Genomic DNA, 26,847 nt, shown 5'->3' on the forward strand with positions numbered 1-26,847 from the left:
ATTCTATTTTAATATTAAACATTGAAATATTGTTTCTTGGATTTTTCTCTTGCTTCTGAAAAAGAGTAAGGGATGGGCAAACAAGTTTTAAACAAAGATTTTTATGAGTATGAATTCAAAACAACTTCATTTGTTCTGTGATCAAAGTAGCTTTTCAAATAGCTGATGTTCTGTTTGTCAACAAGACTGTACCCATTCCTCTGTAGGGTATTATATCAGGTGTGCAGACCACAAAACCTAATAGCTGACGTTTTTGTGCACTTTAGGAAAAATGAACTTGACTTAATTTGAGTAATGGCAATGCGAGGAATTATTTAAAAAAATTGATACAACTGTTATTTTTCCCACACAATGCCTTCATTGTAACTATGAAGTGAAGAGTGGGGTCATGCTCATGTAGACATGAATGAAAACAATGAACTGCATGCACACAATATCGAACATTTTATATGTACTATAGTACACATGTTTGTAAATATATGTAGAAACAACAAAAACTGCCAGTTTGATGCATTGCCTCTTTTCCTACAGGGAAAGCTTTGCAGCTGAAACATATCAGTCTTTGTTGATCTACCCCATATCTAAGTTTATTTGTCTTACTAATATCACAAAAATATGTACACTATAAATTGTAATATTTCTTACATTATATTTTTAATACATTATATTGAATAATTAAGGAGTTGACATGGAAATGGAAATCAACTACGGTCGCCATTATGTAATTTAAAGAAATATCATCACCCCAAATTCTGTTCATTTTTATTTATACTGTATATAATATTAACTTTAATATCCAATACATTGAAGATATACTATGAATATAAGCTATGGTTTTATTACATTAAAATACATATTATTTCAAACAGTATTATTATATAGACCATATGTAATTTTTTACAACAAATACATTTGGTTAACAAAGTTAAATCCTGGTTAATTTAATGCCATGATAATACATTATAATTTAATATTTATTGTTATATTACATAAAATAACGTATGACTTTATTGGCAAAATATGTTATCAGGTTTTTTGTTTTAGCTAGCACTATTTTTTTGTTATTATAAACTAATCATGAACCCAACTGAAGTTTGTATTAATTGGAATGCACAAGAAACGTGATTTCTGAAAATGTTTTTTCAAATGAACTATTCGTAATTGAACTATACACAATTTTTTTATATATAAATAACATTTAATAAATTACTTCATCAGAAACAACGTCCGGACAAGCTTACCACGCCCAGTTTAGTCAGGCTTAACTGTAGTGATTCGTTTTCTTCATTTGAGACGCGTTCACTGATTTGTCATGATTTCTCATCATCAGCAGTGGGCGTGTTCGACTTCATGCAGCGCTGCGCAGCCTGATCGAGGTTTGACGTTGGATGTACCGCGATACTAGCTTGTAACCTTTTACTTGGCTCGCTCTCGCGGTACTCTGATGTCATATTTCTTTCAGTCTGCGCAAAAAGTTTAGTGCCTGCAGCAGGCCCGTGACGCGCGTTCCTGAATGGCTTTCAACACAACCAGCCAAAGAAATGACGCGTCGCGTTTCGCCGCGCACAACTGCACCAGAAATGACTTCGTACCACTTTCCTGCACGTTCATCGTAATGAAAAACACATTTATGACTTCCAGATGACGAAGCGGACGTCTACGAATAATGTGTTAGAAAGGCGACGATTGTTAATGTGTTTTATCTGGACGATCATGGCTGCGTCGAGAAACTTTAAACAGAGCGAAACCTGGAAGCGTCACATTGTCAGACAGCTGAAACATCGAAACATGACACAAATGAGTGTTTTTCACGATATTATAAACTCATGTAAGCTTTATTAATGCTGTTATTTTTATTGGCCATGCTCATGTCACTTGGTTGCATTGTGTAATTGTTTAGTAGGCATTAGCACGATTAAGTATTTAAATATAGTATTGTCTTTACCAACTATCATTGTTATATGTGTGTATACTTATGTTTCTATAATTTACACATTATATTCAACATGGGTCCGTGCACTTGCCAAATATGAGAATGCTCGATGTATTTATAATTTCCATACATTAAGAAACATGTGCGTAACTGTTTACTCTGAATAATAAGTATTATGAAACACAAACAATACAAATCTGTGTGCTTTAAAAATTAGTAGGTTGTAAATGTTGAGTGCAAAAGGAATGTCTCATTTACAAGCCACTTTTTTTTTTCACCAGTTTATGAAAGTTTCTCTTTCTGTTTTTATAGATCACAGTCTGCTGGAGAAGTCCAAACAAAGAGCTTTTATAACCAAAGGAATTCTGGGAACAGGGACAAGGTAACTGTCACATTTGAGTCCTGATGCACTCTGGTGCTAAACTGTAAATTCTAACAAGTAATTGTTACTTTAAACAGCTTCAGGGTCCAACAGAACAGCCTCAACTAACAAACATTAAAACAACTGAAAGTGATGACATATAAAGTATGTTCCTTATTAGACAAACATACGTTACTCCACACTCAAGAATATTTTGTAGAGTATAATTTGTGAATACGAGGCTGTAAATATTGCTGTGTGGGCCTTGAAGTCAACAAGGTTTTAGTACCTTGTAAATACTGTGGTACACAAATGTAATAATTAGGTAATAAGGTATTAATAAGGTCATCATTGTCTACCATGAAGTATGCAACAAACCCATCTGAAACCATCCTGATACTACCACAGTACTTTAGTTATATGAACTATTCCTTGTTGAGCCGTTCCATCATAATAAATGTGTACATGTTCAGACAGGATCTTTTTGTATCTTGATCTGAGAAGATTTCTAAGATTTGCTTTTGTAGTCCATGCAGGCGCTCCTCTGAGGATTCTTTGGAGTCTCTAAAAACCACCACCGGTGAGGTACAGTAAGAGAAAAACCTCATACGCATCTCATACGATATCAGTTAAAGGGATAGTTCACCTTCAAAATGAAAATTCTGTCATTATTTACTCGCCCTCTTGTCATTTCAAACCTGTATGACTGGTTTGAAGCAGAAGCAGAAGACAAAAGAAGATATTTTGAAGAAGCTGGTAAACGAACAGCGCAGGCACCCATTGACTTCTATTGTATGGATGCAAAAATAGGTGCCGGTTAACAACATTCTTTAAAATACCTTTTTTTGTGTTCTGCCGATGAAAATCATACTGGTTTAAAAGTGAGTAAATGATGACAGATTTTTATTATTTTTGGGTGAGTTATCACTTTAAGCAGTTCAGGTGGATTGTTATCAGTAAATGCGTGTTTTCAAGTTTAACTGCTGTTGTTTATCCTGCAAACATTTAGATGTCCACCACCAAACCCATAAGTGAACATATGTTGTCTCTTTATTAAAAAATCATTTCAAATAATTTCGTTTAAGAAATACACATTGAACCAAGTGAATAAAATAAAACAATAAAACTTGAAAAATGACCGTGGTTGTCTGAATTTCAGGCATAACCGGTTCTAACATTTCTTGATTCTGCTCTGAAGTTGTTCCGAGATCAGTTTACGTGGAAGCATTTAAAAAAAACCTGCTTCATATCTGCCTTCCATCAGTATAATGGTCCCCCTCCCAACTTTAACATCTTTTAAAAGCTCAGTTGCACTGAAAGAGTTTTCACATTTAACAAAATACATTCAATAGGATAAACAAGCAGCCTGACGTCTTCTTTATAATGAATTTTCTCTTTTGCTTTCTGATATTTTTTCCTTAAGCTTGCATACCAAGTGGTGGAACTGCAGCAGAGAATTCAGATAAAGGAAGCGACACTTGATGAACAACATACCACGTAAATCTTCTTTTTCTCTAATGGTTTCTGTCACAGTAGCTCGCATCATTCCTACACCACAGTTTAAAACAAAATCAAATTTATGCTTTTGTTGCTCCGCACTTGCAAAACAGCGTGTAATGTATCACCAAATTCCAAAATGTATTGGGATTTACTTTGTAATAGATCTGACTTATTCATAAAGGGTTTTGTTTGGTTATCAGGCTGAATGAGGTTCAGATTCATCTCAGTGATGTGACATCCAAACACAGCACTCTTCAGGATCGTGTGGCAGAGGTGCAGGAAGCGAACCGTCTCCTGAAACAGAGCTATGACACGCTGCTGGAGAAGCACCGGCTCATGGACAGTACCTATAGGAATGAAAAGAGCCGCAGTTTGGATATCCTGGAGCACATGATTCGACCCAAACAGCAGGCTGCTGTGCGCATGAACCATCGTAATGAGAAGAGAGTGAGGTCAGTGGGCCAAATTTTACACAACAATAACCTTTTATGTATTATCATTATAAATGCATATAAAAGCGGCCATGTGAAATCTGCACATTTAGTTTTTTTCTGCATTAGAGGTGGGCTTCAGAATTCAGCAGAATTGATTTGAAATATGAAATATGAATCATGAAATCTGTCTTTAGGTTTAGGCTTTTCATCCATGTTCGTATGTTTTAATGGCATTTTTGTAGTAGTGGACACTTAAAATGTGATAGGAGTATCTTTAAAGGGGTCATATGACACGGCTAAAACGAATATTAAGTATTTTTTTCTATGTAATGCAATATGTATACACGATTTAAGGTTCAAAATCGCTGTATTTTCCACATACCAAAAGTATTTTGATTGTTTAGAATTGAGACAGAAAAAGTTCTGTAATATAAATAATATATGGAGTTATTAGTGAAAGAGACCCATCGATCTTTTCCAAAGCAAATAATGATTTGTGGTTTAGGAAAACAATGTCGTCTCGTATCCTTTTTCACAATCCTGAAAGCAAATTCTGCTCATTTCATTCACGCCACATCCTCTTTGATCATAGGGCCAAAGAAGCCAGTCTACACAAAGAGCTTCAGATGGCTGCCTGTAAGAAAGTCAATGTTGATGAGTAAGTTACCGCTCTATATACTGACACTGCTTCTCATTTAATGGGTTTCATGTTACTAAAGGTTATTGGAAATAATCTATAAATATTTTCCCACAAATTATTCCAGCAAAAAGAATAGCTTGACATCTACTTTGAGATTGACAAAGGCTTTGTAGTAAATAACAATACGGGCGTATTAGAAAATTGGCGTCGAAAAGTCTTCTTTCATCATTCCTCTGTTCTTTTTATCCAGAGAGTCAGGAAATATGTCACCCTCATTACCATCACCAGAATGTGAGACTTCAGAGAGGTTGCAAGGATCCCATAGACCACTTTTAAGGTGAAAGGAGTTACTTTTCTACTTATTTTAAAGGAATCTTCAGACACTAGTTGAAATTTAAATGTTTATAGTTCATTGTATCATTAGTATCCTAAAGGACAACAATCCGAATAACTATAATAAATGAGCTCAAACCAAACAACACACAAAAAATGTATGTGCATGTAAACAGAAATGCACTTAGACACGCATGTTAATAAACAACAGGAACAGCAGTGATGGTGTTTACATGAAAGAACAAAGTAAAGGTACAAAGTAAAGAGTCTATGTGTGTTCCAGCCAGTTTGTGCTTATGTGCTGTGTATGACCTTTCCCTTGTAAAAGAAAACTGTTGTTTACATGAATGAACATGCTTTAGCGTAATCGCTGTAAGACAGCGCATGAAAAAACACCCATATTGTTCATGTACAGTAGTTGTTCCCACAGTTAATTGTTGTTTTCTTTTTCCTCCTAGGTCTGCTTCAGCTACATCCCCCCGTTTCATCAACTCTCTCAAAGGTCTTTTTGAGTAAGTTTTCATTACACGCTAAATTATACTTGAGAAAATCTCGTCCAGACACATTACTTACTTTATGGAGTTCAACCTGCCATACATTGGTTAGCAGGTAGCAATGTTACCCATGTATTGAAGTTAAGACCTGTTCACACCAATTAATAACTTTAATGAGAAACTATGACAATAACTACATAAGCATCCACACCAATAGACAATTGGTCTAACATGTTATGTTTATTGTCAATTTGCACACTGCAGTTTTACACATTAAGTGCACAAGCTAGAATAGAATCTGAAGTGAGCCCAATGATATTCTTCTTGTGGTGTGGATGACACTTTTCTTAAAAATTTAGAAAGACTTTTGAAACTATCTTGTTAGATATTGTTATATTCATTGTTGTAAACAGGCCTTTAGACCTGCAGGTTGTTGATTATAGTGGAAGGCCCCTATTTTAGTGATCTAAGCGCATGGTCTAAAGCGAACGGCGCATGTACACTCAGGGCGTGTCGGAATTCACATTTGCTGGTTTAACGACGGGAAAACGGGTCTAAATGGGATGTCCTGAATAATGCATGTTTTTTTGGGGGGGCGTAAAGTGCAGTAAACCAATCAGAGTCTCATCTCTCATTCCCTTCTGTCTTTGGCGGGGAAGCGTTTTTTTTTAATTGACGAGATAACTCGTCAATGGCAGTGAAAGAGTTAAACAGCGCGGCGCAGGACGGGAAAATGAGAACTTCATCACTCTGAAACTAGAAAAAACACTTGCGCTGCACCTTGCGCCGCATTGCACCAAGTTTATGTGATAGTGCCCGAAGTGATATAATAGTGTTCATTTCCTTGAGCATTACATCGACCATCCTACACTTGAAGTAACAGCTTTTATGAAATCCGTTCAGGTTCACAATGACTACATGAGTGTTATCGGAGACGTCAAGATTTTTTCCTCATATTTGTCTGGAAATGACGCTACAAAAGTGCTTAAAATGAAAGTTCACACAAAAATGAAAATTCTGTCATCATTTACTCGCCCTCTCGTCATTTCAAACCTGCATGACTTTCTATCTTCCGCAGAACACAAAATAAGATATTTTGAAGAATGTTGTTAACTGGCCCCCATTCACTTGCATTTGTTTTGTGTTCACACAATAGAAATGAATGGGTACCAGTGCGGTTCGGTTACCAAATTTCTTCAAAATATCTTCTTTTGTGTTCTGCGGAAGAAAGAAAGTCATAAAGGTTTGAAATGACAAGAGGGGGAGCAATTGATGACAGATTTTTCATTTTGGGGTGAACTATCACTTTTTCTAGCTTAACATATAGAGTTGAAATAAGTTCAAAACATTGCTCTCTTTGTTTGAGAATCCTGACATTGATACTGGCTCAACTAATTATTTAGAGGCACGAATTTATGTCAATGTTTTATATTTGAAAAAAAGTATGTTAGGTATTATTATGTTCATAAACACACTAACATGTGTCATATAATGTTTAACTTTGCTACTTTGCGTAAAGTGTGATGTGAGTAGTTTAGACCTTGTGTTTGTGTGTCTGTGTTGTGTCCAGGAGAAAGATCAGAGGAAGATCAGTGTGCAGTTCAGATGAAGATCATTTTATACCAAAAGGTGTCTGTCTGGCTGCCAGAGTCCCGACTAAGGCAATCTATACACTGGTGCGTGTAACTGTATTCAACATCATTAACACAGTTTCCTCAAAACATGATTCATCATTCTCACAAGATTCAATGATGTTTGCGTTCCATGATGACTTGCATTCTGCTCTTGTAAAGCAAAGATTGTGAAATCGGAACCAAATTTACCCTGTTGATGGGGAAACAGTTATTTGATAACATTCATTTTTATATGAAGAAAAATATGATGTAAACAAACTGCACGTCTTAGGTAAGAAAACCTTATCTCCAGTTTCAAAAGCAAGCTCCTGAATACATTTTACATTTATATAGCTGCAATTCATTGAATGGGGGGTGTACAGGGCCAGAAAACATAGTTTTAGTTTTTATACACAAGAGAAAATGGTAAGTGATTTATGATATGAATTGTAAAGAGAAAGTAACTGGTGGTCTATGGATGGTGTGGCTGTCATGAAACAAAGCGTCTGTGTGTGTATCTGTGAAAGTGTCTTTCTGTAGCACACTGCCGCTCTGTTATGTACAGTCATTTGGTTGTTCAGACGGCCATTTTCATTTAAAAAGCTAACACCAGGAACCAGCGCTCGCTCCCTGTGGTATAGACAGGAGTAACCACTTCCTTCAGATTAAGATAATGTCAGCGCTGATGTCGTGGTTATCATATAGTTCTTGGCACATTGGAGATGTGCTCGATGTTCAATTACAGTTCTAGTTACAAAAGCCCCCTTCAAGCCTTAGAAAGACACGAGAGAAACATCTCAAATTTGCTGAATTTTCTGTGGTAAATTACTGATGTCCGTTATCACTTACAGCTCGTTTTTATTATTCCACACCTCTAGAAAAGGCTGTTCCTCTTTTTCAGTTTCACATTAGTATAAAAATAACAGTGAGCACAAAAAACCCACTGTAAAAATATAAGTTCCTTCAAATGAGACATGGTTACATTAACCATAAGGTTTGCATGCATAATCTCACTACACCATGATCAGAAAGTACAATTGTGTTATGTTTTTGGTATTTTTTAAAGTTCCATCGAGTACATTCAAAAATCATCTCCTGAGAGGAGGGAACAAGACATTGCGTGAAACGAACTGGGGACACGTCTTCTCTAGATCTTACTGAAACTTATTGAATATCCCAGAAATCGCCTACGACGAGGGGTTGTCTGGATTAAAACAAATATATGGCTCAGTTAGTAGAATAACTCGTATGACTATCTGTGAACCGCCGAAAGCACCTGATACAAGGGGCTGTCTGGATATGCCACACATATGATAGTATGCAAAAAGCGAAGACCTATAAGTACTGAAGAGGCGCATAATAACCGTGCAATGATTGGCAAGGTCGGTACAGGATGGTGACCAATTTATTGGTTGGAGGTCTGTGCAAAACGCTCACACACACACCCATACAGTCACACGGACAGCGGTGCTTTCATGGAAGTATCGCAAGCCACTTAGTGGAGGGCCTGAACCCTTTAAGCCAAAAAGATTTACACAGGTATTACAGACGCTTCACATCCGTATAATATAAGAAATAGCGCACACGTAAAACACACTACAGTGTACTTTGGACATGATGGTTAAGATGGATATCAAACCCGGATATCCCACATAGTAGAGAGCAGCTCTGACCACTGTCCTACGGAGGACGCTTCATAAAAGCATGTAGCATGTGCATGAAAATACTCGTCGCCATTTTGAACAGCACCCATGTGAAAGAATAATCACAACATGTGCTGACACGGCATGCCACCATTACAGTAGGGGCCCACTCACGTGTGAAAATAAACCACGGAAGAGAGAAGCAGTTCATAGTGCGAGAAACATCTGAACTACATAAGAACTCTTTCATCATTTACTAACCCTCAAGCTGTTCCAAACCTGTAGAAATTGTGTTATTCCGCAGAACACAAAGAAAGATATTTGGAAGAATGTTTGTATCCACACTTTTGACTACTGTAGTAAGAAAAGAAAACAACTATTGTTGTTTTAGTGCCCCAAAACTTTTTGGTTTTCCACATTTCTCAAAGATCTTATACTGTGTTCAACGTAACAGAGAAACTTTGGAACAACTTGAGAATCGAATTTTAATTTTTCTTTTATTATAATTTGTATTACCATAGTTTTACTACAATCAAAATTGTTAAACTATGGGTATTGTGGTGAGACCATAGTAAACAACGTTGTGTGGAGAACGACAGATGGGGTTCGCCCTTGAGAACCAATCAACTCTTGACTACTATAGAGAAGGCCAATGAAATTTGGCGAATGAAATTTCCATGCCGGTCTCCGCCCCCGGATGTCCAGTATAAAACGAAGCCCGTGTGCAGCATTCATTTACCTCTTGTTGTTCAGAGCCTTCGCTCATGATTACGAACAAAACAAATTCAATGAATTCTTCTTCTACATTGCCGGATCTACGATGCACCCGTGGGAATGATGAAGCAGACCGTCCCCTTGGTCCCCCTGTCACAGTCCCTGGGAGCTTGAGAGCTGCCCACACTGTCTTGGTGGCTAATGAGGGCGGTCCATCTCGGTTACTCGATCCAGTTCGCCAGAGACTCTCCCAATTTTCGGGGCATCCTCTCTCCCTCTGTCAGAGGCAGGGACGCCTCCGTACTTCGGGTAGAGGTCACCACCCTTCTGGCGAAACAGGTATTGAGTTCGTCCCTCAAAACCAAGAGGTTCAGTGGGTTACAGCCCGCACTTCATCGTTCCCAAGACGGCGGGTCGCGCCCCATAGGTCTGCGTACCCTGAACAAAGCACCTTCACAAGCTTCTGTTCAGGATGCTCACGCAGAGGCGCATCCAGACATCTATCAGGTGTCAGGATTGGTTTCGTGGCAATCAACCTGTTCTCCCTTTCGGTCTGTCCCTGTCCCCACGGTCTTCACGAAGATCGTGGAAGCCACCCTATCTCCCTGAGGGTAGGAAGGTGTGCGGATACTAAACGATCTTGACGAGCTTATCTTGGCACACTCGCGAGATATGTTGTGTACATAAAGGGACCTGGTGCTCCGGCACCTAGATCGGTTGGGATTACAGCTCAACCTAGAGAAGAGCAAGCTCTCCCCAGTGCAGAGCATCCTCTTTCTCGGTATGGAACTAAACTCTGTCACCATGACGGCGTGACTGTCCGCAGCACGCGCCCAATTGCTGTTGAACTGCCTGGAACACTTCAGGCAGCCAGCGATCCCCCTGAAACAATTTCAGAGGCTCCTGGGACACATGGCGTCCTCGGCAGGGGTAATACCCCTCAGGTTGATGCACATGAGACCGCTTAAACACTGGCTACAGAGTCGAGTTCCGAGGACAGCGTGGCACACCGGCAGCAGGCGCATGGTGATGACGCCCTTCTGCAGGGGTACGGTGCAGTGTGTAACGATCACGCAGTGGCGGGGCATTGGACGAACCCCCGCCGGAGCTGGCATATCAATTGCCAAGAGTTGTGGGCTGTGCTTCTTGCACAACGCGTTTTCTCGTCAGTATATGCCTCGCGGAAAGTGGCGACTCCACCCCCGCAGTCCAGCTCATTTGGATGCTGTTCGAACCCCATCTGTCGTTCTCGACACAACGTCTCGTTCCCTCCATCAGGGAACAGAGGTCACAGACGTAAACCAAGCCGTTATGTTACCCATGGTTTATTTTCATAAGAGAATGGACCATGTGTATTCTTTAAATTAAAATATCATGTTAACATCATGGTTCATGAATTTGGTAATCATTTAATACCAGTTTACAGCATATACTGTATTAAAGTATTGTATGATACAGTAGTGTTACGTACCATCACTGTACCATGGTACTGCTACTGAGATTACATTTTGAAATAGATTTTATTTTCTGGCTGAACAGTTTGTCTGTGCTATTAGTTTGTATGTGTAAGTCTCAGTACAGTTATCTAAATCAATATGAATGATCGGCGGCTTTAAAGAAACTGTTTTTGATCCAAAAATGTTTTTTAGGACGCTCACGAGCTGGGAATCAACGCTGTGAGGTTCAGCACCAGATCAAACCTGCTGGCTACAGGCGGCACTGACAGAGTTATCAAACTATGGGACATTGAAGCAGGTACAATTAGGAAAAAACATGTTTTATTAATTATTTCATTTTATTGCATTTTTATTTAAAATTGTATGCATTAGTTATTTTTTATTTAATTAAATAATTATTTTATCTTTAATTGTATTATTCAATAATTTATTTAACTGTGTTATTTTCCATATAAGTCCCAGTGAAATAAAAAATAACAATTCTTATTTTTTCAAGAAATATTGAAGCTTTTACAGTAAATAGCTTTTCAATGTGGATCATTTTCTATATATGTACCCTCATAATCTTTCAGTTAAAATCTGAAAATGCACTTCCCTCCTGTAATGACTATCTATTTTAAATGACACAAATTAGACGGCTTTGTTCTGAGCAAGCGGTAACTCCTCCCCTTTTACTGCCAGTCTGCTGCCAGTTTCAACCTTAAAGTGAATCCAACAGCGGTATTTACACCATTTACAATCAAATCGATTTGAAAAACGCAGGCCACGCCCACTAATTTAATCAGAGATGGTGGTCTAGTGCAGCGGTTCCCAATCCTGGTCCTCGCGACCCACCGCTCTGCATATTTTGTGTATCTCTCTTGTTTAACACACCTGATTTAAATCTCTAGCTCATTAGAAGAGAGCTTAATGAATGAACCGCGTTCCCATTGACGTGTTCCCTGAACTGTGTTCATTGCTCTCTACTCCCTGCACACATGAAATCGTCTGACGTTAATTTAAGAACACGAAGAACAAAACTTACTACGGAAGATTGAAGGGTAATTTAACCGTAATTTTGAGATTTGCGCAACATTATCCACATTTCGAACGGGATTTATGGCAGAATATCTAGTGATGTTTACTTCGCAGGGCTCTTATGGGCGTATTAAACAAACCTCCGAAGCGGTAGGAGAAGCATACAAAATATGCAGAGTAGGGGGTCGCGAGGACCAGGATTGGGAACCGCTGGTCTAGTGGGTTAAACCACTGAACTGGTAAATCAAAGGTTGCTGGTTCGATCCCAGCATCCACCACCAGTGTGTCCTTGAGCAAGACACTTTACTCCATATTGCTCAAGGGGGATTGTCCCTGTAATAAGTGACACTGTAAGTCGCTTTGGATAAAAGCGTCTGCCAAATGACTAAATGTAAATGTAAAAAAAATCACTTAAATTCCATTTCTCTCGGAAATGTGTCAAAATACGGATGTAAAAACGATCGCAACTTCCGGTTCACGGGGACTTTAAAGGGGTCATATGGCGTGAACACCTGTTTTTTTCTGTCTTTGGTGTGTTATAAATTGCCCATGCATGTATTAAGACACGTGAAATTGTAAAAATGAATGTGTCAAAATAAAAGATTCATTCTATCTAAAAGCGAATGCTCACCCAGATCTGCCTGAAACGCCTCGTGTAACCACACCCCCCACAAATCTACATCAGTTCGTGGTATGACTTCACTTAGACCGCCCAAATGTATACTGAAGTATACAAATATGGAAAGAGGCGTTACAAATTCGACCAATCACTACGCACTGGTTAACTGGCCAATCGTAGGACACCTCAAACATAGCGATGAGCTTAGATGAAAATCCGCCTGTTTCAGAGAGGCGGGGCAGAAAGGAGATACAAACATGCACGGTATGTGGAAAATACAGTCTTATCTTAAATCGTGTATACACATTGCATAACATCTAAAACAAAAGATAATATTCATTAAAGCCGCGTCATATGACCCCTTTAAATGCTGTTAAAGTGATGGCTTTTGAGCTTTAAAAAATGTGATTCCTTGCAACGACCACCAGATGTCACTCTACTGAAAAATATAACACCACATCTTATCAAGTGCTCCGAATTTAGTAACATGTTAATTGTGTTAATATGTGTTATTATGACTGTTGTTCATAGGGTTTGTCCAAATTCTCAAATTGACACATTAAACTATTGCACACAGCCTACAGGAAATGTTAAATATTAATGAGTTAGTTGTAACATGCTTCAGTGTCTTAACAGGAACTCTTCAGAACAGAGGAACATTAGATGGAAGTAATGAAGGCATCACCAGCATTGAATTCGACCCTACGGTAACAGATATAGTACAAATAAATGGCACTATAAGCAATTCTCCTTCATTGTTGCAGTAATTCTTGATTTGTTTTAGAGAATAATGTTCCAGATCAATCCATGAAGTGTTACATAGCGTGTATGAACGAGCTGTTATAGCTTAAGAGCTCCTGGGCTCTTGAGTGTCTATATTAGTAATACTAGACATTGTTCCTGTAAGACCTTTCAGATCATACTGCTGTGGTTTCTCCTCTAATGCATTGTGGGATGTGTCATTGTGCTTCTCCATCAGGGCACTCGGATTTTAGCTGCGTCATATGACAAGTCAGCTCTATTCTGGAAGCTGGATGACTGCGTTCCCAAGGTAACAGAGCTTACCTCTCACCCACCCAAACCTCCCATGTGTGGGCCTTTCTCTCTGAATTACACCAGAACATCATGCGATGAGACAGATTACTGTGAGACTTTTTATAGATGTTTGCTGCTTTGCCTGCTTAGATTTTGCACCTGACCTTTAAAAAATGTCCGTAAAATGTCCTTTAAGGGGCAGAATGCAGTGTTCATGTCGCTCAGACAGTTGAGCAGGTCAAATGTCACAGGTTCAATATAAATCTACATTGAACGCATTGTTTGTCACATCGGATAAGAGCATCTGCCAAATTCATTTAGAAAAAAACTGAGTTAGTATGGGTCATTCCTACTATGCAGTGCATTGTAACGTCCACTTCAATTAGAAATTAGTTAGTAAAGTGGTTGTTGTTTATATAATACATAGGATAATATCGAATGAAAACTAAATGAAAATGAAAACATCAAAATTAACTTTAAAGTCACCTAGTAATCAAAACGGACACTTTTTATGTTATTTTAATTGAACAAAAAACATTACAGACAGGTTGAGATCAATAAATGCACAAAAAAGCACAGTTTAGAAAAAAAACTGGTAGATTAATATTAAATGCGGCATGAAATTAAAAATATAAATTATAAAATTTACACAGTGGTGCAGTGTTTATTATAAAGAATTTATTCGTGCACCACATTTTGTTTACAATATAAATATATATATTTTAAATGGTGTTGTTCTTTGTAATCTTTAATAAATAACGTTGATCTCTTCCCCCATCGAAACAACTTCTCTTCACTTCTTGTCACGAGGAATGGCGCGAGGGCGGGGGTTCAATGACTAACTGATTGCAAACTGACTCATGCTCATGCTGGTTTCATGCTGACTTTAAAGGTCCAGTGCGTGACATTTAGCGGCATCTAGCTGTGAGGTTGTGAATCGAAACCAACGGCTCACTCCACCGCTCCCCCTCCCTTTCGAAGCACTGCAGTGGCTGACACAGAACTAAGATGTTGTACATTTTTTTGCTTCTTTGCCGAAGGAGATAACATATTTACGAAACGCACTCGGTAAAGCAGTTTGTCCATTTAGAGCTACCGTAGAAATGACATGGTGAATTCAATATAAGGTGACCTGCTGTGTATGTAGATAGAAATGGCTCATTCTAAGATAATAAAAACATAATGCTTCATTATGTAAGGTCTGTATACACCTCATATATGTATAAATGTATTATATTGCATTTCTGTTAATAGATCCTACAAAAAATCACACACAGCACCGTTAACTGTGCCTAGGCAAAGAAATATATAAGTACCATGGTTTTTCCTGGCTCAAAATGAGGCGGAGGTGGTGTGTACACACACACACACTTAGGCCTATTGTACCTTTAAGTGGCTTAATCAAAGAGCACTCCTCCACCATCGCGCCGAATTGTTCTTGTTAATCGTTCCACTCCGTGGCAACCCATGCCAGCCGGTATGTAAATGGTTTCATTTTCCACCGCAGGGCTGACAAAGGAATTTTTTTAATGTAAACACAAAAGCGTCAGGCGTTGCCTCTGTAGAGACTGAGCTATAAAGGCTTCATTAGCACGAAATTCTGAGCTGAGAACAGTTTGTTATCGTGTCGTGTCGGACCAGGCTCACATGGAAACATAACTGAAACCGTTTCGTGGCCTGTGACAGTGCAGCGGTGAGAATCTTCACTGTACACCAGTAGCGCGTAATAAACACAGATAACATGGCAGATGATATAACGCGAAACTAGTAAGAACATAAACAGACACAAATAGCACAAATGGAGGCCGTGTTGAAGTGTTTTGATATTTTTTCCGGTGCTGGGTCATTTTGTTATTTCTAATGGAAACTCCCGTAATGCGAACCTGACAGAAGATCCCCGAACACCGGTCTCAAGTGCCGACAGACACGGTCATAAATCATTATACACCAAACAACTATAAAAACTTTATGAAAAGCCTTGCCATCAAATCCTGGATATAAATCTGTCAATTTTAGTAAAATCACAGGCTTAACTTGTCCATGCTAATTCGCGCCACATGAAATACAGATGTGGGGAGATAACAGTTACGTTTAACATAATTTCTAAATCACACGAGGTCCCCAGATAATACTTATCCCGTTCGAATAACGTTAGGTCTTAAATAACATTTATCATAATGAACATAACAAGGAGAGAAAGAACAACTGATGAAACAGTACCCGTCTGTATGAACACAACAAGTGCGCAACGGTTTTCTGTTATCTATTAAAATATTGAAATGTCTTAACGTTAACGTTACCTGTTCAGAAGAAATAATGCCATGTCTGCATCTGTTCACAATCCTTTCAGATCACGCCACCTTTGAAATGCCTTGACAATATTAATTCTTGTTTTCGCACGGGTCCAATCACATTCACTGTTTCTTTGTAAACTGTCATCAGTTTGTTCTTTCATGTTTTTACAAATGACGAATCCCCAGATGTCAACACTGCTTGGCGTTTATAAGTAAAAGTACTAAACGCAGCCATAAATAGTACTAAACATTTTATGAAATCCTACCCAGCAGTTGTGAGCACACGTTAACAAAACACCTGTCACCCGCAGCATCCACACGCGGGCTAGCCGCCGGATCCACTTTGTTCTGTTTACGAACGTGACGAAATTACGCCTAGACGAAAGACACCATATGAGGATCTTTGGGAGAGTCGACCCGACCAAACCATTATTACAAGCTTTTCTAAGCAAATTTTTACTCAAAAATCTTGCAGACTGTCGCTTTAAGGTTGGCAAGTACAGGTCTGGTTTCATTAGGTTACTCTCTCTTTATAAGGTGTACCTTTATGTGTCGTTTCAGGTTACATTGACAGGTCATTCTCGTAAAGTGACAGCAGCCAGATTTATTTACAGACAGAATCAGGTGGTGACGGGCAGCGCCGATCGAACTGTGAAGATCTGGGACCTCCAGCGAGCAGCGTGTACGTGTCACAAACACAAAACACACTTCTATGCATAGAGATATGCATATGGAGGTATCTTTTGCCACTGTCGTAACACATGTGACATTATATTCCCTGTGAAATGCCAGATGACCAGCATTAACCACAACTATAGAATTCATTTAGGATTATGTTTCTCTCTTTGTACATCATCCAGGCATCCAGACCATTGATGTGTTATCCTTCTGTAGTGATGTCGTGTGCTCAGAGTACCTTATCATCAGCAGCCATTATGACAGAAAGATACGCTTCTGGGACAGCAGGTAAGAGCAAAGAAATGACAGCGACACTCATTTAATAAAGCAGTCCTGTAAGTGGTCTATTTAGCATCACATAGCAAGACTTGTAAAGTTTTCCTACCAGGATGCATTAAAGGGCTGTAAATCGAGGTGTGCTATGATTGGCCAGTCAACCAGTGCTTGGTCGAATACTGCAAGCGTGTGACAGAAATGTGATGCCTCTTAACATATTTGGAGCATCAGGTTCCAAAGCAGTTGTACTGGGAGGTGATAAAATGGCATCGGTACTTTCCTTATCAATTCAAGGCCGAACCCTTGCGAAGTTGTAATGGTTGGAATTGCCCCACTTTTTAACAAAAGCTTTCGTGCACAGCCGGCCTTGATCTCTCCAAGGTTCATGAAGCAATCATCTGTGAAATGCGCTGCACACACTGGAATATTCCCATTGTACTGTTCTGAAACAGAACTGTTAATAAAATGTAACCAATCATTTTTAGCTGTCTAATCTTTTGGAAGGGCAAACAAAGAGATGTTCTTTTCGCAAACGAAATACACAGCGTCTCCACGACATGGCTGCGGTGATGACGATACAATGAGATTTACAAGTATGTCCACCTTACTTGTGTGTACATTTGGGCGGTCTTAGACAAATCACACCACGTACTGACGTCCCTTTAAACTAAAAAAAGTGTATATATTTCAAATGATGGATATAGAATGCACTGTATATTACTTTCTTAGTTTGCTCAAAGACATGATGCATTTAAGTCTTCATGTCATAATACAAAGCTATAGACCTGTAGTTCCAACCACACAACTTCGCGGTGTTGCTTGTGATTGATCGTTGGAACGATTGTTTCGGGAAATACTTAAATCATTGAACTATGCTGGGACAACGGAACTTGCGACCATAGTTTGCTAACAATGCTTTTGGGAAACGCACCCCTGGCCAACTTCGACAGGATGGTGCCATACCAATATTTTGTAAGGTCCGTACACTATACTTTTTATATTTACGAGCGAGTAAATGAGATTTAACCATGAGAGAGACATAATTTAGAATATCTTATTTACTTGCTACTAAGTGTTTTAAACTTTGCATTTTTGTCCTGAAAACACCTGTCCCCTCTCAGAAACTACTTAAAGATCAGGGCTTGTATTGACTTCCATTTTGCAATATGCATCAAACGGTAGGGGTGTGAAACGTTACTGGTCTCACGATTCAATTCAGTTATGATTATCAGGGATTTGATAACGCAATACATTTAATCCTCAAAGTCTTTATCTCTTACACTTTTAGTGTTGGGGCTCTTCTGTATTATTGCATGTATTGTACATACAGTATATTTATGACATTTTTATCAGCTCAATGGATATTGCAACCTTGAGCCACCATACAAACACGTTGATCCCCTTCTCAAATTGTTGGCAACAATCAGGTCGTTGTTGTGCATGTAAACGTGACCAATCAAGAAAATGTCACATCATAATAAATGTCTTAATCACTGTAATGCATTCACATCACACATGTTTTGTAGTTTAATGTGAATAATGAAACCAGCTGGCAGTGCTTGAATTAGCAGTACTCACTGTTCATCTAATGTCCTGCTAGCATGACAAGCTAAAGAAGCATAGCCTCAGGTGTGTGTGGTGTCAGCGCCAGTGAGAGACAGCATGTTTACGCTTTGGTGCTAATGCGTGAGATTGGTCTCTCCACCAACTCTGTCAGACTGACAGAACTTCTTTCATGTGGGTTGACAGTTTTCGCTCAAAGGCGTTGGTCATGCTCAACATGAAATTCATTTTCCAGATGTGATTTTGTCTTGAGGCTGAATGTTTGATCCTTTGGGTTCTTATAAAGATGCTCCTGTATTTTTTTGGAAGGGGAAAAGTATTTTGAGGGATTTTTGGAGGAAAACGCGGGAAGAAGTCTGGGTCATATTTCACCCCAAAAGAACTAACTAAATAATTATAATTTACTCAAAAAATTGAAGGCTTGTAATTGCTAATGTAATATTCATTATATTTACGTCAGTTAATTACAATACCATGGTACTTTTTTCTGAGTTTTTGTCTTGCATGGTCTACGCTAAAGACCTGTGGCTGAAACCCCTCGCTCCCACAAAGTAAGAAGTGTCGTATTAAAGCTAAGAAGTACTATTTACATACTCAATTCAATTCAAGTTTATTTATATAGATAAATATATATACATTTATTTACAGGGGCAAACAGGAAAACAGGAAAAACAGAAAAGTTAAAACACAGCACAGTGCATGGTATTTATACAACGAGTAAGATCATTGTAATAAATAATATCTAATTTCTAAATAAATAAATAAATGAATGAATGCAGTCTCCATATACTATTACTATTACTATTACTATTACTATATACTATTTTTATTTATTTAGCTTTATTTTATTAAAGCTTAGTTTTTGTTTATTTTATTTTATTTGAGGCTATTCTTTTCTAGCGTAGTTATATATTCATTAATTTAATTTAAATGAATTCAGTTTAGTTTAGTTTCGTTTCGTTCGTTTAGTTTAGTTTAAGCTTGGATTAGCAAAGCTTACTTTTATTAAAACAATCACAATTGTTGTCTTGCCTTAAAAATAAATGATGATCCAGAATCTGTTATTGAGCAAGCGGATAAAACACCAGTGCTTAAAACTGTTTCCTTACAGCTAATAATAATGAATAATCTTATTTTATGGTCGGATTTTGCAGAAAATATACATCTGACATCATTTGACTTCAACACACGTAAACGTTGTACTTGCAATTTTATAATTCAAACAGAGGTAACGATGAAGACGACTATGAAGTTATAGATTGGGATCTTAATACAAATGTTATTTTTGAGGACCATGTTTTTTTATTTCAAACACGTAGAACATACAAAATGTTCCATTTTTTTTTAAAGTGTAAATTGGTCGGTTGACCAAGTTAAACAAGCACCTTTCTAAACCGGACAGGAAGTCTTTTGTGAATTACAGTGATGTCATCAGCTTGTATCCCTAATTACCGAAAAATCTAAGCCGTTGCATAATTCTAACGTCATACTGCAGCTGGTCAGGTTTTTATTAATGAATGTCCTTTGGAAATCATCATCTTATGGCAGAATCGTCCTAGTAATAGTACAGCTCATTTGTTGTGTAACCCATGTTATTCAACATCACGGTGGGGTTTGATTGCTGTGATTGAATGAGAGAGGTAAAATAACAACATAAAGGGTCTTGGTCCCGCAAAGTTCTGTTTCCGTGGATCACAATGCATGACAGCGAGCGTAATGGACAATAGAGATGACCGCATAGAGATATAAAAAAACAGGCATTATTTACACCACGGCTCAGTCCTTGACATGTCTCATTCACTCCCAGCAACCACAGCTTTGAGCTGCCAAGGAGCCGAGTGCTCACTTGTCTCCTAGCAACCGTCAGCCCACATAATTGTCTCTCTTCTCATCTTGTTGTAATGGGATTTGAGCTTTATTGTGACATCTGCATTTCTTATAGCGCAAAATTTGGACCGTTTGGTTTTTATTATTTTAATGAAATTTCATCTTCATTAAAGGAGTAGTTCACCGTACAAAATTGTTTTATTTACGCATCCTCATGTTGTTCAAATTCGCAATACAACTCTATTTTGTCGGTAGACCACAAAAGAAGATATTTTGAGAAATGTCTCAGTGGTTTGTGTTCATATAATGAAAATCAGTGGGGCCCAGAGTTGTTTGGTTATTAACAAATATCGTCGTTTTGGAATATTAGAGAAGTAAGCAGAATATAACCCCTTGGCTGCAAAGCTGCAGTGGCCTATGTTGTCTTCACGAGTCAATCACTCATAGTGTCATGAGACAAATCATCATGACATCAATCTGCTTGAAGACTCAAGAGAGCACTGGCGTTGCCAGATCCTAGACGATGAATCCTCAGCATCATCATGCTTGGTTTGATCTTTCTTATAATGTGATACAAAATAAACATGATGACGGTATAACAACTAGTGCCACTTTCAAACACATTTATCCATCTTGCTCGTCTCATTTAGCAACTCCGTTCAACCCTGTTTCACATGTATTTGCCAATGAAAAATATCAACAAATAAACAAAACACTCTGCAACTGAATGCTGAATCTACATAGCAGGTCATGTAATGTTGTAGCATTCCAATAGTTAGCGTGTGTCTGTGTTCACCAGGGCAGCGACTTGCACACAGGAAGTGGCTCTTCAGGGCAGGGTGACATCACTGGACCTCTGCCCAGATCACAGGCAGTTGCTCAGCTGCTCCAGAGATAACAGCCTACAGCTGCTTGACCTGAGAAACAGCAACGACAGGGTGCTTTTCAGGTAAAATTCCTCGAACTCACACCTGTGACAAGACGACAAAGCCGTTGTTCTACAGTACCTGTAACAGATGTGACTGAAATAGCAGATTATGTGAGCATGTGTAAAAGAAACAGTTAGTGTGAGTGATAGACAGAAAATAGTTGTGTTGGGATACTAAAGATGGTTGACTAACATGTTTTTCAGAAGCTGATTCAATATAGAGTATACATGGATGTGACATTCAGTTAAAACTTGAAATGTAGAAATTCTTATATCCAATATTTGAAACCATCTGTTTATATTTGTCTCAACCCCTGACGATGAAATCCAGACAACAGAAAAATATCCATCTATACACGTTTTCTATTTAAAATGGGTGAAATAAGCATCCATTACATACGTGAAATGATACATCCACAAAATTGCAGAAAAACTGTTCTTTCTCAAATACACTCACCTAAAGGATTATTAGGAACACCATACTACTACTGTGTTTGACCCCCTTTCACCTTCAGAACTGCCTTAATTCTACGTGGCATTGATTCAACAAGGTGCTGAAAGCATTCTTTAGAAATGTTGGCCCATATTGATAGGATAGCATCTTAAAGTTGATGGAGATTTGTGGGATGCACGAAGCTCCCGTTCCACCACATCCCAAAGATGCTCTAATGGATTGAGATCTGGTGACTGTGGGGGCCATTTTAGTACAGTGAACTCATTGTCATGTTCAAGAAACCTATTTGAAATGATTCGAGGTTTGTGACATGATGCATTATCCTGCTGGAAGTAGCCATCAGAGGATGGGTACATGGTGGTCATAAAGGGATGGACATGGTCAGAAACAATGCTCAGGTAGGCCGTGGCATTTAAACGATGCCCAATTGGCACTAAGGGGCCTAAAGTGTGCCAAGAAAACATCCCCCACACCATTACACCACCACCATAATTGCATTAATGAGAAATTGGTGTTATATACTGTAGCTTTTACGAAACTGGGACTTCTTTACAAACAGAACATTCACGTATCTCAAGGTCACTCGCACAACGTGCCGTCATTATTTCTGTAGTCTCAGTGTCCAGCTGTAGAAAGAAAGTCATAAACATTTTGTATGACATTACGGGTGAGTAAATTGTGGATTCATTTTTGGGTGAGCTATAAGTCGAACAAGCGCTTTCTGTAGTTGTTGTTCATCCAGGAAAAAACTGAAGTTGTCTCTCTGTGTTATCGTTGTAAGGGCGGAGGGCTTCAAATGTGGAAGCGACAGCACCAAGGCCATCTTCAGGTGAGTCAAAACAAACAGGACACAAATCATCCATCGGTAATAAATGTTTATCTTTGGAGTAATAGAAAATCTCATTTGGGATGACAGCGTGATGCTTACGGTCCCTGAAACATACTGCTCTTCTGCCATCTAAATGAACCCTCACAGTCTTTGGGATTTACACAGTGACAGAAAAGCCAATCTTTGCACCTTCATGAACGAGAAAAAGGTTGTGACCTCCTGGCAAGCAACAGCTGGCGAGATGCGTTTCCTGTGTTACTCTTGTTTTATAACGTGTTAGCAAGAGTCGCATCTTGTTTGGGATTTTCACTCAAACACTTACAATGGACTAGATGGACACAATTGAATGTAATGTTCATTTTTCTGACCTGTTCTTTTGATAATGAACTGGGATTCTTATTAAATAGTTTTTTTTCCAAACAGAAATACTAAAGTGTGGGTGAACCATTCCATTAAATTCACACGGAGTGGCTTCTATATACATTGTCGAAAATAGACGACTTTCAGGACCCTATTGTCGTGTCCTATTTTCATTCATTCTCTTCACGAAAGATGTAATTTCAGCATTTATTCATTGCTAAAATAGAGGTGTCCATTTTTAAAATTGGCCTTTGTAAGGTGCTACAAAAATAGCTGCTTTCAATTTCCAACCCCAAAAGGGTAAGCTTTGCTCCTTGTGCGTTATCAAAAATTCTGAAACAGAGAGCGCTTGCACCTCTAGAGAACAATTTCGTAGACGTCTCCCTGCACAATCTGGCCGTGCAATTTTCCTCCTGTTGTCAAAAATTCAACGCAACATGCTCCGTTTGATATAAGATGTGGAACGAGTATTACAGATGAGTCTTTTAGCGCCTCTGCGCCTCCCAGCATAGACATACAGTTTCCATGGAGACGGCTAGTCAAAAATGCACTGTGGCTTTGGTGTCTTTTTTCACGGCTGGATCTGACATGTGAGCTTGAAAGGGAAGAGAAAGCTACAAACAGCCTCCTAATGGTTCCTTTGGCGTCCATCAATGCTTTTATCTCTCAACATTTTTCCATAACTACAGTGTACGTAACCCTGTTACACTGGTCACACAGTTATTCAGAGGGTATTCACTACAGTCAAATATTCACCCTGTCATGATTGCAAAAAGATTTTAAAAAGATTTGTGACTTCAGGCACCAAAAGTGACAGAAACAGTCGGCGATGGGATGTAGACTTATTTAAAAACAGCAGTGTTGTCCTTCTTTACAGTCCGGATGGGAGTTATCTAGCAGCCGGCTCTGCAGACGGTGCTGTGTACATATGGAGTGTGAACTCTGGAATGCTGGAGAAACGGCTTCCTGACATGCACAGGTGACGCAACAGGACATTTATTTTGTTGGAAGTTTACATTTTGTTATCATTGCTTGTGTTCTCTACCTTGCAAAAATAATCATTTTAACATAAAACACTCAAATCAAGTGAAGTAATGGCACCATTTTTTTCAGTGCTTCAATAAGTGCCGTGGCCTGGTCGCTGTCAGGCGAACATGTCGTAAGCGTGGACACGAGCCGTCGAGCTGTTCTGTGGCGTGACGTCTGAGACCTGATACGGGCGACACGACTCATCCTGGAAAGCTCACTATGGGATGTCATCAAAACAGCATTGTTGGGTTGGAAACCTCACACTATACACTCCATTCACAACAGGACTCTTAATGGTGTTACTGTCTTTGTGACTAAGTAGCTTTGTCATACAGACAGAAGTGCAGAAGTGAATGTCAAATGGAGATGTCTGGGTTTTGTTTTGGAACAGTTTTTCAAATCATTACGGGTGTAGGACATGTGTACATTTTCTGGAAGTTGGTCTGTAAAATGATACTTTCCCTGTTTTTTTGTACTGTACAGTAACTTTGAAAGCCTCATATTAGAATGCATATTGCATATCGTAACACCGAGACATTGATTTATTATATTGTATATATTTATACACTGCTGGTCAAACGTTTTTTAGCACTTATTTATATAATAAGTATATAATTTTTTCCAAATTGTAAATAGGAACTTCATTGAAATTCAATAGTAACACAAAGGGAACTATGGCAATAATGTTGCGACAATAACATCTAAACAAAAAATTAAAGCTTGTTATATTTTAGCATGTTAAGTGTAGTCACCTTTTGTCATTTTATCAGGCAGCTTCTTGAGGTGTCATCCTGAGATGCTTTTTAAATAATATTGTCTATTCTGTGCTCTTATTGGCTGCTCTTTTTTCATTATTCAGTAGTTATTAACCATTTTTAAAGACATTTCATTCAAATTTAGGAGAGGGTTTTCAGGTATATTTTTGGCTTTGTTACTAATTTCCGACACTTTTTAGATGATGAGATACATTTCACTCAAACATTTTAAAACTTGACCAGTAGTGTATATATACAGGACACACATTAAGTATACATAATCTATTTTCACACAGCCTCAGGGTAACGCTCAGTTATACCGGATTGACTCTGGTAGTTTATGATAAAGGGACTTGCTTTTTAAAAATGAATGAGAGGAAAGTTGCCCTCCACCACACTCTTTAGTGCTGCCATAGGGACCCAGTATGCTCACTGCTGAAGCACACTCAGATTAGCATTTAAAAGAGCGCTCTGTCTGATGAGAATCATACCGCACCGCTTTGACTGACTTTGAAGACTCAAATTACTGCCATCAGACATAACAAAAGTCCAGCGTTATTCACAGACCTCCTCGTGATTTAATTTGCTGCCTTCATTTGCATTTTAAGTGAAGGTTACATGAGGAAAGCTTAATGCGTGACGTATTGTACAAGTCTGATATTAATTCATTTAAAACCTCGCTTGTGATAGTTTATATGATGAAGTGCTGAAGAAACCATTGATTCACATCGTTACAAAGAATTGATCTTATAATACTACAGTCTCACAAAGAACATGACCAGGATATATTTCTAAATTTATCACATTGTTTTAGGATGTAGATAAAGTGCATTCTGAATTCATTGCAGTGATGCATCAAGTATGGACACAATGTATTCAAATCTGCATAAATATAAGGGAATAACTTTATAGTAATCTGTTAACAGTACATCATTTTTTGTGAAATGCTGTACCGATTTTTATATCGATTTTATTTTGTTATTATGTGAATATAAACATGAAAAGCAATAACACCAAGCCAAACTGCAGAGTTGAAGCCAATGACTTTGACCATGAAGTCTATTATAGAATATAAATAAACATGTCAACTGTCAAGACATGACTGGCATGGTGCACAAATAGGGTACAAAATTGGGCATAAACAATTTTTACTACCAAATTTTGAGACGGTTATTTATATCTGGTTTAAATGACTCAATACATGTAGGAATTAATGTTGGGTTTTGGTTGTTGATAAGCTTATACATACTGTTAACTGAAGATTTTTTTATGTTTCATATAGTAACCTGAGCGTAACAGGGTGGAGTGCAACAACGGTAATAGAGTTGAATGGTTGTGCTTGACGTATGCAGTCATTATTACAGTTTGTGTGCTCATATGGATTGAGAATCTCGCTGAATGATTGCTTATCTTGCTGAAGAGTGGGACCAGATAGCATCGTATCTTAGGGAACATTATATTTGTGTAATTGGAGAAAATGATGCATTAACAGCTAAATAAAACACAGCTTCCGTTTCCCTTCAACAGATTACGTAATGATGTATGATTGTAATAGTTGGATGCATTTAAGTCGTTTTCAAAACCTTAAATTAAAACCCATTTTTTCGATATATTTGATGCTTTTAAAAGTGCCTTCTCTTCATTCTAGGTTTATTTTGTTACATTTAACGCGTCCTCAAAACAACATAAGATTTGTGTCTTTAATGCTTTAAAACAGTAATGGACCACCTAAGTGAACCCTATTTGTGGAAAGTGCCAATAATACGATTTCAGCATTGATTTTAAAACATTATTAACATATCTGGTTTCTCAGACTTCAGTTATTTTAGTGTCATAACAACCTGCAATAATGATGCTATGGGTATTGCTGTTGTGTAATATGTCTTGTCATGTTTGTGTGCCTCTATGACACGGTTTCAAATGTATTTTCCAAAGGTGAACTGGACAACACACACCAGTGCTCCATGATAAAACACTAAAAGGGATACAATTAATAAAAGCTTGCCATCAATTCAGCTGAAGGCTCAGTGATATGCTTCATCCGGACGTATATTGATTCAC

The 26,847-nt window shown here is 38.2% G+C and overlaps 1 protein-coding gene across 1 annotated transcript; it reads left to right on the forward strand.

Moving 5' to 3' along the window:
- The first annotated feature begins 1,541 nt into the window (after nt 1-1,541).
- LOC130428381 (protein Atg16l2) lies at nt 1,542-26,801 on the forward strand. Its single transcript, XM_056756360.1, has 18 exons — nt 1,542-1,828; nt 2,246-2,315; nt 2,822-2,879; nt 3,718-3,791; nt 3,995-4,246; nt 4,821-4,886; nt 5,119-5,205; nt 5,660-5,713; nt 7,266-7,371; nt 11,315-11,420; nt 13,395-13,465; nt 13,738-13,809; nt 16,649-16,769; nt 16,948-17,053; nt 21,231-21,380; nt 22,595-22,642; nt 23,880-23,981; nt 24,116-26,801. The coding sequence occupies exons 1-18, from the start codon at nt 1,642-1,644 to the stop codon at nt 24,207-24,209; spliced, it is 1,824 nt and encodes a 607-aa protein (XP_056612338.1). The 5' UTR covers nt 1,542-1,641; the 3' UTR covers nt 24,210-26,801.
- The last annotated feature ends 46 nt before the right edge of the window (nt 26,802-26,847 follow it).

The sequence above is a fragment of the Triplophysa dalaica genome, chromosome 9 (assembly GCF_015846415.1).
Source record: "Triplophysa dalaica isolate WHDGS20190420 chromosome 9, ASM1584641v1, whole genome shotgun sequence".
Taxonomy (NCBI): Eukaryota; Metazoa; Chordata; class Actinopteri; order Cypriniformes; family Nemacheilidae; genus Triplophysa; species Triplophysa dalaica.